The 15,749-nt window shown below is 47.1% G+C and overlaps 1 protein-coding gene across 12 annotated transcripts in view; it reads left to right on the top strand.

Annotated features, from left to right (window-relative positions):
- Window positions 1-15,749, top strand: part of WDR25 (WD repeat domain 25) — a 140,864-nt gene that overhangs the window by 95,407 nt on the left and 29,708 nt on the right. For all 12 annotated transcript variants that reach the window (XM_081829929.1, XM_081829937.1, XM_081829936.1 and 9 more), the window contains one exon: window positions 3,968-4,098. In XM_081829929.1, coding sequence (XP_081686055.1) covers window positions 3,968-4,098 — 131 coding nt within the window. The remainder of the gene's footprint in view (window positions 1-3,967; window positions 4,099-15,749) is intronic.

The following is a 15,749-nucleotide window of genomic DNA, read 5'->3' as shown; positions in this document are numbered from 1 at the left end:
TCCAAGGTCCCTCCTCTGGAAGTGACGGGGCTGGGATGGCACCTGGGTCTGTGTGGCTTTCAGCCCCTCTGAGACTGCGCCACCTCCTGTTCCGAGCACAGTGCTGGACAATGGTGGCTGGGGTCCTGATTTCTGAGCCACAGTATTGTGCTCGACCTCCTTCCCTTCGTGTTTCCCATTATGTATCTGGAAGCTTATTAGAAATTTTAAAATCTTTTAGTTTCGGACCCTTTTAACAAACAAATACAGCAAAGACCTAGTTCTTATAAACAAAACTAGGAGGAAAGACATAAAGCTTGTCTTCTAAGAAGAACGTTTTAGTACTTAAGAGACATAGATTCTCTTCTCAATCTCTTTAGGAGGTTGAAGAATAACACGCAGAAATACATGGGGTTTTTTTAGCAGAAAAAGCTCAGTCCTCATCTTTTAGCAACTCAGCTTTCGCTTTCCTTCCATCTTTTCCCCATTGTTGGCAAGACTGTATCACTGCACTTTTTGAAAAAATATGGCTAATTCATTGCCATTTCTGAAATAAGCATATGGTTATATGCCATGGTCCAAGAAACAAGGAACATTTTTCTCTAGGCAGATCATTTGTTCTTCCTTTTGGGCTTAAGGACTGGCAGTGAATCTGAATGAGCAAGAGGTCAGCAGTGGGCACAGTTGCCTCTGTCAGGAGGACAGATTTCGGGCCTGCTGGGGCCTTCTCGGTGGTGTGGGGGCCACAGTGGCATCTATGTGCCCCTTTTCCATCTGGGGGACATAATGGTCGTGCCTTCCCTCATCCCGTGGATGGATCCCCTAGCTGCTTGGCTGGAGCAAGCGTCCTGGGCCTGAGCTGGAGTCTGATGCCCATCCTGAGGTCCCCACAAGTGCTGCTCCGTGTCCTGGCCCGGATGTATGGAGACCGCGGTGGGCATCCCTCTGCCCCATCCTCCCTAGGAGGGGGCATCTGTTAACTGGGCACATCATGGGTGGTTTCTGACCACCAACTGTAGCCTGAACGAGTTTCAGGATAGAAGAGGAAGCTCAAGGAATACCAGGTTTCCAGTTAAGTTAATTCCTGAGGAGGGGAGTTTTTGTTTGTTAGAGAGTTGCTTGTCTATTGACCTAATGAGAGAGACACATAGGCCCCAGACTAAGTCTGTTCATTTTTCTGATGCCTTTTCGGAAGAATTCTTTATTTATTAAAAAAAAGCACTATGACAACAATATTAGTATAATTTAAGAAGTTATCTCACTACCCGTAGAACAATTCACTTCAAGTTGGTGAATTTTTTCCCAGTCTCTATCCATACCAATCCCTACTTAATTCTTCTATAATTCAAGAATAGGCATCAGGTACTGTCCGTCTTGCCAAAGAGCACTGTCTGTGATTCCAGTTTTAAACAGCTTTTCAACAGTCCACCAGGCAGACACCCATATTTGCCTTAACTGCTCTCCTTGGGTTGGACAGTGTTGTTTATAGTCCCTTCACCATTACGGATGATAGGACCTGAGGTGGCCAGCTCTTGACACCATTGCAGTGACATAGGATGACCATGAAAATCTTTGTGCACTGCGTGTTTCAACAACAGGGGCTTGTTGAGCTTAAAGAAGTGTAGAATCTTCATTTACAAAACCTCAAGTGTTCCCCAAATTTTCTCTGATGATAAGTAACTGCAAACTGTGGGACCTTGGAAGATGTTAGAAAAAAAATCACAATCATCCATCATGGGAAAGGTGACACTTTAATAAAGACAAGAGAGTAACTGCTTTCCAAGAAGTTTGTACTATGGGAAGAACGTTTTGAAAACAGATGTTTTTGTTTCCATCATTCTGTAGGTTTTGTTGCCAAAAAGTACGTGAATGTGTCACCTATTAAAAACGCTAATATCTGCACTCTTAACTTGGGAGCAGTTTTTCTCGTCTGCTTTAAAATCCTTTAAATGAAAATTTTGGTGGATTTTGAATTTGGTTGTTAAAAATGTGAGAATGCAGTAATACCCTCTGATTAGTCGCAGGAACCATTCTTTGACCTGAGGGGAAACAGAGCTTTCCTAGTAAGATGTTCACACACTCCTTTGGATCAGTGGCAGATGGGAGTAGACAACATCTCCCTTGATGCCGGCGGTGAATGTCTTCTGTCCAGGTCTGTGCATCTCTGGGAGAAGTCTTTGCTAGCTCTGACAGGCTTCGATGGGTAAACTGAAGCCGTAACTGGGCTACTTTCAAATCACTGAGTCACAGAAAGTTCCCTACATTTGAAAAAAAAGCGGAAGTGGAGCCAGTTCGGTAGCTCTCACTAAAAATGTTGTTAACTCATTTGGTTTAATGATTTCAAAGGGCTTTGTTGATGCATTTAGTAAATGGCATGTTAAAATATACTTGAAAATACTGGTTATTTTGTCCTTGTCTCATCCTTTAGAATGGTTTATTTTTGGTGTTTTAATGCTCATAATTTATTGGCATGGTGGCACACTGTGTACTTACAAACAAACACACATCTTGGAGATACGTGCTTAAGGGCTTTTCCTTGATGGGGCATGCTGTCAGAAGAGTGCAGAGACCACGGATCTAGGCAAATTGGATTTATAAAGGCTCCTGCTGTAACTTGAGAGTACTAGTCGATGACTTTCATTTCCTTACCTGGTGAGCTGGTAGAGCACTGTGTGGGGGTCCTGAACACAAAGCAGGGCAGCTGGGAGTGCTTTCTGAAATGAATGAGCAAACACGGTTTCTGGGTTCCTAGAAGAGGAAGCGGTGCTTGAGATCTTGGTGTCACATTGGTCTCCTTCTTGGGCACCGGCTTCTTGTGTCCCTAACTGCCCACTGCCTCTCCAGCGGAGTTTCTGTGAGCCAAGCGCAGTCAGGGTGGTCCCTCTTGGGCTGGGGGAGCCCTTGCTGACATCTCTGAGGGATGCCACCTTCAAGTTCCTGGTGGGTGTGGTGCAAAGCAGGTACCATGCCTGGGATGTGTGGAATGGCCTGGCCCCTGGGGGTATGTTCAGAGGCAGCACTGAGACTGCTGGTGGTGAGAATGGCTTCCAAGGCCAGTCTGGTTTTTGGATGCATTTTCAGTGGTGTTGAATTGAACACATGAGAACTATAGCCAGTGCTCTGGGATATAAGGTGGCACCACATACAGGAAGGGAGAACTGGCTTTGTAACCCCACAGACCTGAGCTCAGGGTCAGAGATCTGTTCCCCACATTCCCTGAATTCAACCTATTTATGTAGCTTACCTCTAAAAGATCCCAATGACAAAACAGACATTTTCCACACTGTATGTGTACATGTACACACATATTTGCAGGTGCACGAGCGCCTGACCGCAGTTTCATGACAGGTAAAGGACAAGGACTGTCTTGAATCCTGAGACCCCCAGTTGGCCACACCATCTGTCTATGCTGGCACTCAGGCCCCCGTGGTGTCATGTTCTCATTTGTTGCCCAGAGTATCATGTCACCCCTACCTGCCATACCCTGTAGCAAGCCATTCATGGGTTGTTGTACGGTCATGATTGTAAGATGGCTGATCCTAAAAAGACCAGTTCGGAGCATCCTGCGTTTTTGTTTTTAGACTCCTAGGTAAATAATCTCCGTACTAATCGTGCAGCTTTGGTAATGTTACTTAATCTTCCCAAGCCTTGGCTTTTTCCAGTTGTGGAGCAGGTGTAGGGCATTTGTGGTTCAGATGAGTTGAATCGCAGTATTTATAGAACACAAGAAAGGTGGCGGCGTTCATGGGTCCGGCCATTAGCTTAGCTCTAGGGGAGTTCAGCTAATCAAGGGTGGGGGGGGGCTGGCTAGCTCGTGAGGCAGAAGGTGCTGCTGCCCCTGTTGTGCTTCCAGGAAGTCTCGTGGCCTCCTCGGGCCCAGATGGGCTGCGTCTGCCTATAGCTCTGCACTAGATGGCATCTGAGTTTTAAGGTATATATTTTGTGATCTGAGTATTTTTAACTCATTCTTCTCTGTTTGGTGTTGCAGGAACCCAGCTCTTCAGTGGTCAGAGTGACTTCAGGATCACCACCTTGAAATTTCATCCGAAAGACCACAGCCTTTTTGTGTGTGGAGGCTTCCACCCTGAAGTCAAAGCTTGGGATATAAGGACCGGCAAGGTGATGCCCATCTTCCTCCTGCGGCCTCTCCACAGGGGAGCTTGCCGCGGCGGTGTGAATGCTTGGGGATGGGCCAGCATCTAGGTGCAGGACCCTGGAGATGGGGTAATTACCATTCATGTTTCATCCGTGGTCAGCGTAATGTGCAGTTGTTTTTAAAGAACATTCTTGAGTTGTTAGAATATTGAAACATCAGAGGTGTGATTCTATGTAGCCTGTTACTGAACGCATTTACTGAGCATCTACTGTATGCAAATGTTTCCAGATGGTATAGAATGAATTGGCTTTTGGGTTACTCAAGGGAATAATGTGTGGATGCAGATAACTGGTGTGGAGAGGCACTGTATGTGTATGTGTGTGTGCGTGCGTGTACGTGTGTGTGCATTCACATGTGTGCGTTCCTGTATGTGTGCATGCATGCATTCATGTGTGTGCGTTCACGTGCACGCACGTGTGTATGCGTGCATGTGTGTGAGGGAGAAAGAGAGATTTGCGGGGGAGTGAGGGAAAGGCGACCAGCATTCAGGGGGTGAGCACTTTCAGCTTGATGTGAGGAAGGCTTCTTAGAGACCACGTTCCTTCTGGAGCTAAGAGGCTGGTCGTGATCAGTCCCACAGAGAAGTGGTTTCCACCCCAGCCAACGCCCCGTCCCCCTTCGCCAAGGCGCTGCTCTTGTTACCTTCACCCATGTAATAAATGGCAGCTCCACCCGTCTGGGTGTTCAGGCCAGAACCATCAGAATCATCCCTGTCTCTGCTCTTCCTCTCACCCCCACATCCAGACCATGAGCAAATCCTGTGGTAACTCTGATTGAAGCTGCCATTGACTCTCGCTGGAATAATTGCAGTAGTTTCCAGTGTGGTATCTCGCTTTCCCCGCTCCTTACAGTTTGTTCTCAACATAGCAGCCAGAGTGATCTGTCACAGCGCAAGTCAGATGTACCTCTCCCCTGGTCAGAACCTCCAGGCTCTGATTTCGCTCCCAGTAAAGGCCAGTGTCCCCACAGTGGCCTACAAGGCCTACATGATCTTCCCTCATTGCCTTCTCACCGCCAGCATCCTTGCCTTTCCTAAAACACATCAGCACATTCCTGCCTCAGGGCCTTTGCACCTGCTGCACCTACCACCTGGAATGCTCTTTTCCCATTTTCTCTGTAGAGGCTCCCTCCCTCTCTCCTACAGGGTTCTGTTCAAATGCCACCTCTCCAATAAGGCATTCTCTGACTTCTCTGACCACCTTGATGCTCACCCCCTGGCATTCATTAGTCCCCTTTGCTACCTCACTGTTCTCCCTATCATTTATCATCACCTGGCGTATGTGGATTTTATGTTTATTTATTTGTCTGTCTGCCTTCACTTGAACATAAGCTCTGCCAGAGGAGGGATTTTTGTCTGTTTTGTTCGCTGTTGACTTCTAGCTCCTAGAATCATGCCTGGAAAAGAGTAGGTACTCGGCAAGCCTTGGTTGACTGAGTGAGGGAATAAAGGAGGAAGGCAGCCATGCAGAATGTGTATGTACAGAAGGTAGGAGTATGAAATGTGTATGGGGACCAGTGACCGACTTGACCTGGCAGGGCGTGGGCTCCAGGCAAGGAGACTGGCCCTGGACAGAGAGGCGCTCAGTCATGTGAGTCTTGGTTTGGGTGAGCAGTGAGAAGCCAGGGCTTGAGGACGATGGGTTCATGGAGGAGTAATTAATGAGGAAGAGCCAAGGCCAGGCTGCCTCTAGGGGTGCTCCATGACTTTAGGATGACTTAATTTTCAAGATCTGAGAAGCACTGCCCTGATCTAAAGGAGGCACCCAGCCAGGGTAGTTTATAATAAAGCCCATGTTAAGCTTAACTTTGAAAGAAGAAGGTACAGACTGTCAGAGTATCCTCCTGCATTTGGGATTCAGGATGTTCTGAGGTCCCACCCTGAAGGACTCCAGCCTGCTGCAGGACCAAAAGGTTCTTCCTTGAAGGCTTCCTCTCCAGGGCTGCCTCCTGCCCCACCTTGGACTTCCCAGATTTGAAGGTTCAGTTAGCCACTGCAGGAAGGCGCTTTCCCAACAGGCTGTTGGAAGGGGCTGCTGGTGTTTTGAGAACCTAAGAACAGAAACAGTGTCTTTAAAAGAGAATGTAAAGTTTTGTCTGTAGGTATCTTGTGGGAAAATTAAAGCACAGAGAGATGTACTCTTTAAAAAATCTCATATTTTTCTTTCATAAACTTCTTTTTACAAAAATATTTGGAAAAGAGAGAAAAGTTACCCGTAAAGAAGTGGACACAGTGGAATTAAAACAACAACAACAACAACACTGGAACACTTATATTTGGGCTGCGTGTGTTGGAAACTCTTAGTCATGCTGTTTGAAGAGGGACCTTCGATTACCCAGCCCCTGCTGACGGCCATGTCCCTTAAAGGTGTGCTTACTGTTTTTAGCCTCAAAGACCAAACACGTAAGAGATTACTCACCAAGGACGCCATCTGATTTAAGAGTTTGTTAAAAATATTGGATTTTCTCCTAGGGCTGACACCATCTGACAAGCTCTGAAAATGCTGGGGGAGAAGCAATTAGAAGCAGATGTTGCTGTGACTGGTATTGGCATGTTTGCGAGTCTCTCCCAAGCTAATAATGTGGGTAAAGGGATCTGTGCAATGTTTGTTTTTACTTCCTTTTTACCAGCAATCCAACTGCCTCTCCTCCCCGTCTGGGTCACAGGGCTAGGTCCATTTTGTATCAGCAGGCTCAGAGACAGCCTCTGTCTCCTGCTTCAGTTATGTTTCCTCTGACAGGTGTTGCCTGAGTGTCTCAAGTGGGCTCAGCCAGAGGACCAGAGAGGAAAGGCACAGGCTCCCTGATCTTCTGGCTCCCACCTGGGGTGGCTCACTTTTGAGCCTGGTGGGCTGCCAGGGTGCATGGCGCTGTCCCAGGTGCTGAACTCTCCCGCTCTCTCGTCTGTGGTTGAACATCTGGGGCCGAGCAGCTTGGCTTTTTTGGACTGCCCTCAGAGACAGTGGTGAAAACTGCAGGTGGAGGCAGGAGGGACACAGACTTTAGATTAAAATCAAAACCAGCTTCCCCTTTTAAATACGACAGGAGGGACTGTTTTATTGTAAAAGTAGTATGTGATCACATGAAAAATTGAAAGATAGAGGGGAAGTAAAGAGAAGGGGTAGTGGAGCCAGCCAAAGGTAGACATTCGTAACATTGTAGTATTTTTCTTTCTTTGTTCTTTTCCCCTGTGTGTGTGTGTGTGTCTTTTTAAAAACATTGTTTGGTCTTATTTTTATTTTTATTTTTATTTTTTAAGATTTTATTTATTTATTCATGAGAGACACAGAGAGAGAGGCAGAGGGAGAAGCAGGCTCCCAAGGAGCAGGGAACCCGATGTGGGACTTGATCCCAGGACTCTGGGATCATGACCTGAGCCGAAGGCAGACACTTAACCATCTGAGCCACCCAGGCGCCCTGGTCTTATTTTTATACATAATTTTATATTTTGCTTTTCACATAGCACTGTAATGTAAGGGTTTTCCTTGTTATCACAAACTCTTGAAGAATTTTCAATCCATCCCTTTGATGCAGAGTGCTTAGCTGACTTGCTTCTTGCCTTATCCCTGGTGCTCAGAGCAGAATCTGACATAAACCAGCACTTGATAAATATGGATCGAATGAGTCATTTTCCAACAGTTTAACTTATTAAACCATTTCCCTAGGTTGGACATTGAGGGTAGTTCCTTTTTTCTTTATTTTTTTTTTCTTTTTGCCACTTAAATAGATGTGAAGGTAGAGATCAGGGTCAGCAAACTATAGCCCAGGGCTAAATCTGGCTTCTGTTTGCTTTTGTAAAGTTTTATTGGAAGACAGCCACATGCACTCATTCGTGTATCATCTGGAGCTGCTTTCACACTACAGTGGCAGAGCTGAGTAGTTATGACAGAGACCACATGGGCTGCCGAACCTGGCTGGGCCCTGCTGTGGCCAGGTCTGGCTGTGACATCTGTCATTCTATTGATTATGGAGACTCACCCTTCCATTCTGGCTGACAAGGTGGGTGCCCTTGTGCTCACTGTATTAGAGGCCTCCTTACAGAGAACTTGTGCTCAGAGAATGTCTTTTCCAGAGAACTGTGTTCTTCAGTCAAGTTTCTCTCTGTCGTTATAATCTCCAAACAGACTACCCAGTTCTGTAAGACACCCATCTGTGCATCTAGTGCTCTCCATATTTGATGTTTACTTCCTTAAGCTTGGGTCCCAGAACTCAAATCACTGGGTCACTGTGAATCAGCATTTTGAAGGCAAGGGGTAGGTTTCCAGGGACAGAGCTGAGGCATGCTGTTCTGGGATAGAACCCATCACCGGAGCTCAACTGCAGGGCCAGACAACCTCTCACTGCCTTCTGAGAGAATGGAGTCTGAAGAGTAGTTGGAACAGATAACTTTTAAGCTACTTTCCAGTCATATGATTTTATGACCCTTAAGCTGAGCCAAATGATGAATGTTGGGATTCTGGACTTTTCGAGGCCAGCCCAATTCATTAGAGCAAATGGGCTGTTTGGCTTCCCTCTCTTCTTTTCTTGGCCGATCTCTCTCTGCCTCAGGTTTGAATATTGAAGCACATCTCTCATCACTACAAAGTGCCTTGATTTCCTTCCCAGCAGGTCAGCAGTGTGTGTTCTGTGTGAGTCGGCTGAGCATGCAGGCTCGAGCTGGTGTAACACCAGTGGGATCTCTGACTTCTTCCTCCCAGCAGTGTGCTTGAACATGGGTGTGGCCTGGAGTCCAGGGGACCTGTGGGCTGCTCTTCATGTCACTGTGGGGTCCCTCTCTCCAGAAGCCCCTCCCAGCTTCCAGTGCTGCTGGCCTGAGCTACAGGAGACCTGGGCTCACAGCCTCCTCGTAGCACGCATGCAGCTGGGTGATTGTAGGTAAACCCCTCAGACTGCAGTCTCTCTCAGCCGTGGTTTCTCCGTGGGTATGGCCAGGGGGCAGGAGAAGGCCATCCATAAAGCATGGCTTTGCACATTACTCGTGTGCTGGCGAGCGCCTGGGGCTCTTGTTAGGATGCAGATTCTGTGTCAGCCGTCTGCGGTGAGGATGACGTCTTAGTCTGTTGGGGCTGCTAGAACAAAGTACCATAGGGGCTTAAACAGCAGACATTTATTTTGCAAAGTTCCGGAGGCTGGGAGCCCGAGATCAGGGTGCCAGCCTGGTTGGGTTCTGGTGAGGACTCTCCTCCTGGCTTGCAGAGGGCTCCTTTCTTGCTGTGTCCTCACATAATGGAGGGAGAGAGCTCCAATCTTTTCATTCCCTTAGAAGGACACCAGTCCCATCATGGGGGCCACACCCTCATGACCTCATCTAAACCTTATCATCTTCCAAAGGCCTCTCCTCCAGATACCATCACATTGAGAATTAGGGCTTCAACATATAGATTTGGAGGGACACATCCAGTCCATTGCAGATGAGGTCTTGCATTTTTAACAAGCTCCCAGGAGATGCAGAGGCAAATGGTCCATGGACCACACTTTGAGAAGCTGGGGCCCAGAGGGCCTCTGAACATAGAGGTTACTTGCTTCTGTCATGTGAGCTCCCTTGGCTTTCATCCTTGATTGGTCTGCACTGTCTGTGACCTATTTCAGTGATAGCTCCTTGCCTTCTTACTTGACTGTGAGTTCCTTCAGCTGACAGGTATTTATGGCTGCCCGTGGGGGGCTGAGTTGAGTCATGCCTGTGCCCCAGCATCTCTCACAGGGCCTGGACCAGACAGGTGCTCATGGAGTAACCTGGGTCTGCTATCCCCCTGATCATGATGGAGCCCTGAAGCAGCACCCATCCCCCCCACCCCCCCAGTTTGGGGGCAGCGGCTACCCTGGGATCTGTACAGACGGAATGGCCCTCCAACAAGTGGGATATAAAGGCTAGCTGCAGTTCAGCTGCAACTGGTCACTCGGGAAGTGAGGACAGAGGCAGAGGACTTGGGTGATCCTGCATCAGATGAGGTGTGTTGTTACGGTCCTGACAGTGTGGTGGTTGGCCAGCTCTGAGTTCTCACGCTCCCTGGTGTTTGGTAAATGACAGTAACTGGCCTCACTTATCTCCAGCCTCATATGTCCCTGGCTCTGAGCGCAGCAGGGACTGGGGGTTGTAGAGCCACAGAGATATAAGAGGATCCCAGCTCTCCAGGGCCTGCCAGCACTGTGGGGAGTGCTCAGGGTAGTTACTTTGCAGTTACTTTAAAGTTCACTTTAAGATGACTATGTAGTTTGAGCCAAGTTAACATAGGTTTTAAATTCACCCTTGTATCATGAATCAAATCATAATGCACAATTAGTGAATCACCCTTTTTGTAAGATTAAATTATGGAACCCCAACCTCAGCAAATTACCTCTCAGTTGAGCAGGATTGAGCATTGGAAATTAGAAAAGCTCTGGCAAATCTAGGACATGTGGCTCCTGACCTGGGATCTTGGCTTCTGCCCTGGTTCCTCTTCCCTTCTGTGGGCAGAGCTGGGGCTCTGCTTGGCTCCCAAGAGAGTTGCATTCAGACCCCTGTTTGGGCCTCCAGAACACTGGCCCCCACCGGTTCTAGGCTAAATTCTCATTATAACGTGGCTCTGACAGGTCACCTCACTTTTGCTTTAGTATTGGTTTGACATGAATCATCAATATTTCATGCCTGTTCTACATCTTTTTCTTTCTCTTTTTATAAAGCTTGTAAAGGGCTGTCTTGACTTCCAGATTTTGTGTTAGTTTCTTGACCTCCTTTTGGAGCTTTGTCCCAGCCCCTCTGCCAGTGTGTGTCCTGACATGCAGGTGTCAGTGGGGGAGGCTGCTGGCTCTCCCTTCCGACTGCTTGGACCCTTACCTCGGCCTCTTATCACAGCCTCTCCCTCGTGTGTGTAGTTTCCCAGCAGAACGGAAACTCCCCGAGGACGGCGATTTAGCTTCATTTGCTGCTCTATTCCTAGCACCTAGCAAAGTGTTGACCTGATAGTAGGCCCTGGGTGGGAAGGTGGGGAGTACTAGTGCATGAATGACTAACAGCCCTGATCAAGACCAAGTTTTAAAAATCCCATCTAGTGAGCCCATCCAGGAAGCAGAAGCTGAGCCACCATTCATTAATTTGCTCATTTGTCGCTTCTGCCGTGGGCATCCTTCCCTTGAGTGGGAATGCTGTGAGCCACCTAAGCAGCCAGGGGCTGCTGACCTGGCCTGATGCAGTGGCCAGAAGCACCTTGAGAGCGTCAGCGAACATGGGTGGCCCAGCCCCCACCCTGTGCAGAGGCAGCCAGGGCATGAGGTTCGGAAACTCTCCTGGTGATTCTAATGTTGAGTCAGAGCTGTGAACCACAGCCCTGGGGGCCACGGTCTGGGGGCTTGGGTGAGCATCCCGAGTGGCATTTTGTAGGGTTTCTGCCCTGGAATGTGCACTCCTGTGATGGCAGCTGCCTGAGAGACTCCATGCCATTAGTTCTCGTGTGTTGCAGGCAGGTTGCTTATTTGCCCTAATGAGGTTTTGATTACTTTCCATTTGTCTCTTTCATCAGCTTTATATTAAAAAGACTTTTTATTTGGACTCTTTGTATTTTCTGCAGTTCTAAGTTTTGCCTCAAACCAAACTTTGTGTGCATATGAGAATAGGAGGCTAACAGAGACGAAGAGATGGGGAAGGGCCTGGAGAGCCTGGTGCAGAGAGGAGTGTGGCCACTGTACTCCTTGTGACTTTGGCTGATTCCCGTCCTTTCTGAACTACTGGTGCCCCATCTGTTGAGCAGGAGTGGGGCTGGGGTGCTCTCTGGCCACTGTCAGCAGTTGGTACTGATCCCTGCCACCTGCTGGCCCCTATACTGAGCACTCTCTGTATGACAGCTCAGCCAGTGCACAGCAGTCTGGGGCAGCTGTTTCCCCATTCCACTGGCAGGGCATCCAGGTTCGGGAGGGTTCAGTTCAGCATTCAGCTAGCATGTGCGGCCCGCTGATAGTGGGGTAAGACCTTGAACCAGGTGGCTTGACTCCCACACCCTTGCAGGGCTTCCTGTTCACAGCATGAATGAAACTTGAGTCTTGTGTGTAAGAAAAGCACTTTGTCAGTGAGTGCTGTGTGCTTTGTTCAGATGTTCACTCAGCCTGGCCACATGCAGCTCTGTGCCTGATGTCAGGGCTCTGGTGGGCCTCAGGCCTGAAAACATAGTCCCAGCAGGTCTGTGAGTTGCAGCCTTTCTGCCCCCAAGGTGTAGGCGAGGAAGCTGTTCTGCAGGGGGTAGCTGTCGGCACAGGGGCTGGCAGCCGTGTGGGGCGTGGATCTGAACCCAGGGCTTATTCTAAATTTTCCCTCCCCCTAATTGCACATTTCATTTATTGATGTCATAAAAATGCTATGAGCCCCCAGCAGACACCAGGCATGTGGTGTGACAAAATCCATTTAGTCCTTGCCCTCTAGGAGGAACCAGTCTAGAAGAAGGCACTGTGGAAACCCCTACTGAGGATGTACATTTCTTTGATGTGTGATGGATCTGTCTGCCTCACTGGCTGCCTTCACAGGCAGCTAGGGGGTCCCTGTGTGTCTCCTGGGTCCTCCAAAGTTTTGGGTAGAGCTGGGGGAATGGTTCCCAGAAACCAGAACCTCAGAGACCTGCCGCCCAGTCTGCCCTCTCTCTTCAGTTCCACTCTGTTGCCCTTTCTTGGGGCTGCCAGTCCGACATGTGACTGGAGCTCGGTGGGTGGCAACAGGAGACCCATGGTACTCAGGAGGAATGGCCTGAGACTTTTAACACCCCTTTGATGACTTCTGCCCTTAAAAATGCAATAAGGTATTTCAGAAAATAAAAAGCATTGATTCTGGACCTGTAATGACTATGTAAATATAATATTTATATAATTCTAACCTATGAGTCCTTTATAATGCATTTTGTCACTAAAATAATCTTGTTACACTGAGCACCTGTTCTTGAGATTTTTGAGATCTTCATATTTTTATTGAAATTGACTCATAATTTGTTTTACTTGAAACCATTTTTTAGTTTGCTGTAACTAATGGCATCCAAAGAAATCATGGGTTTGATGCCCTGGCTATTTTTATCTTACTATGCTTTAAGTACTTATTATGTTTTTTGGTAACAGCTTCATTGGGATGTAGTTCACATACCATACAACCCACTCATTTAAAGTGTACAATTCATTAGTTTTTAGTATATTCATTGGAGTTCTATAGCCATCACCCACAGTCAATTTAGAATGCTTTCATCACCTCAGAAAGAAACCCTGTGCCCTTTAGAGGTCATCTCTCACCCCCTGACCCCTCCCTCTCCTGCACCCCCCGCCCTGGGCAACCACTGCTCTTAGGGTCTCTGTGCATTTGCCCATTCTGGACATTTTGTATAAACAGAATCCGAAAATGTGTGGTCTTTTGTGACCAGCTTCTTTTGTTTAGCATCATGTCTTCAGGGGTCATCCATGTTGTCACAGAAGCCAGAATTCCATTCCTTTTTCATAGCTGAGTATTATTCCATCGTATGCATCCCCACATTGTGTTCACCCATTCCCAAGATGGTGGACATTTGTGGTGTTGCCATGTTTGGGCTGTTACGAGTATTGTTATGGACATTCATTTACAAGTTTTTGTGTGTGGACATATGTTTTCGTTTCTCTCGTGTCTGACTGAGGACTGAGATCTCTGGGTCGTGGCGTACCTCTGCTGGTGACCTTCCAAGAATCTGCCATACTGTTTCCAAAGTAGTTACACCTTTATTATCCTTCAGATTCTGTCTTTTATTATTAGATTCTGTCTCTTCTTTCATTCCTCATATTGGCATTTGTGTTTTCTTCTTTTTCCTTTTTTCTTAATCAATGTAACTAGAGATTTATTGATCATTTCAATGAAACAGTGATTTTCTGTGCTATTTTTCTACTTTCAACTTCATTAATTTCTGCTCTTATTTTTATTTTCTTCTCCTTGCTTTGGGTTTAATATTCTCTCTCCCTGATTTCTTAAGGTGGCAAATTAGATGACTGATATGAAGTTTTTTTTAATAAGCATTTTAATGCTCCCCGTTTCCCTCTAAGCACGCATCCCACAAATCTCAATACACTGTATTTAATTTCTGTTTGATTCAAATATTTTCTAAGTTTATTTTTACTTCTCTTTGACCTGTGGGGTATTTAGAAGTATATTGTTTAGTTTCCAAATGTGTAAGACTTTCCAGATATCTTTCTGGTATTAATTTCTAGAATAACTGTGTTATGATCAGAAAACATAACTGGCATGAATTCGGTCCTTTAACATTTGTTAAGATTCATTTATGACCCAGGATACGGTCTGTTTTGTTGTGTTCCATGTGCTCCGGGGAAGAATGTGTATTTTGCTGTTATTAGGTGGAGAGTTCTATAAATGACAGCGTGTTCACGTTAGTTGATGGTGTTGTTCAGTTAGTTCTTCTATCCTTGCTGATTTTTTGTCTCTATTGTTTCAGTTATTGAGAGGTCCCCACCAGTATTGTGGATTTGTGTATTTCTCTTTTTGGTTCTATCTTTTTTTTTTTGCTTTCTGCTTTTTGTATTTTGAAGCTGCCACCAGGGCTCCACCGGGGGCCTGATCTCAGGTCAAAGCTGTTAGAGAAAATAAGGGAAAGAGACGGAAAATAGCAGCTTACGTCTGAGCCAGCCACTTCACGTCCTTACCTCTCTTTTCGTCTCTGTGAGAATCTTCAGGGAGTTGCTTTTTGTATTTTGCCCAGGGTTTCAGTTGTAATCAGTGGGGAGACAGGCTGCAGTGGGCTTACTCTCCAACTTGACCCCACATGGATTTTGAGCCTATTTCTCTCTTGGCCTTGAATTTCCCCTCTTTTACTGACTAGATGCCACCTGTCCTGCAGTCTCCACCACATCTCTTCTCCAGGAGCTGATCCCGAACCCCACTGGTCTGGCCGCCTCCCTCCCTCCCTCAGTCTGGGTTCTAGTTGCCTGTCAGTGTCATTCCCCGACCGGGCTGTGAGCCACGTGAGGGCTGGGGGACACGATGGGCTTGTCCAGCTTGGCAGCCCCAGAACTCCTGTGCATTGGCACAGGGTCAGTGGTTCAGGCAGTATTTCTTGAGCAAATTACTGTGAATCTGCCACTTAACTCCACTAAGATTTTATGACGTTAGAAAGGTTCGTGTAACCCCAATCCATGCCCCAGCAAATAGATCCTCAGGTATGGGGTGGTGGTGATGGCCATGCAGTTTTAATAAGCACTGGATCTTCTTTGTGCCCCATCAGTGGACAGACTGTCCTGGCAGCCACAGCCTTGCCAAACTGCCCTGAAGGAAGACTGCCTGGTACTTGTTAGCAGGTCTGGCGTGAAGGCTGAGAAAGGAGGTAGGATGTGCTGAGAGGAGGCCGCTGTGCATCCTGTGATTAGGCTGTGCCGAGTGGTCCACTCATTATGTTGTGTTCAGAGAGGAAAGGCAGGGCGGACGCCCCTTCTCACCTTCTGTGTGCCCTTTCTACATCAAGCAAATTTCTCAGTTTTTAATTATAGTCTTTGACTTAAATGTTTTCTATAAAAAGGTCTGATTATCTGTCTCGCCTCATTCATTTATTCATTGAACATTTGCTGAGCACCTGCCATGTGTAGGACATCTTCTTAATTTACAGGATTCAGAGAAGCTACAGGATACCCCTCACGCCCA

The sequence above is a fragment of the Leptonychotes weddellii genome, chromosome 9, assembly GCF_054177405.1.
Source record: "Leptonychotes weddellii isolate Sample4059 chromosome 9, ASM5417740v2, whole genome shotgun sequence".
NCBI classification, from domain to species: Eukaryota; Metazoa; Chordata; class Mammalia; order Carnivora; family Phocidae; genus Leptonychotes; species Leptonychotes weddellii.
Note: the sequence above shows the minus strand (reverse complement) of the source record. Positions and strands in the feature narration are given on the sequence as shown.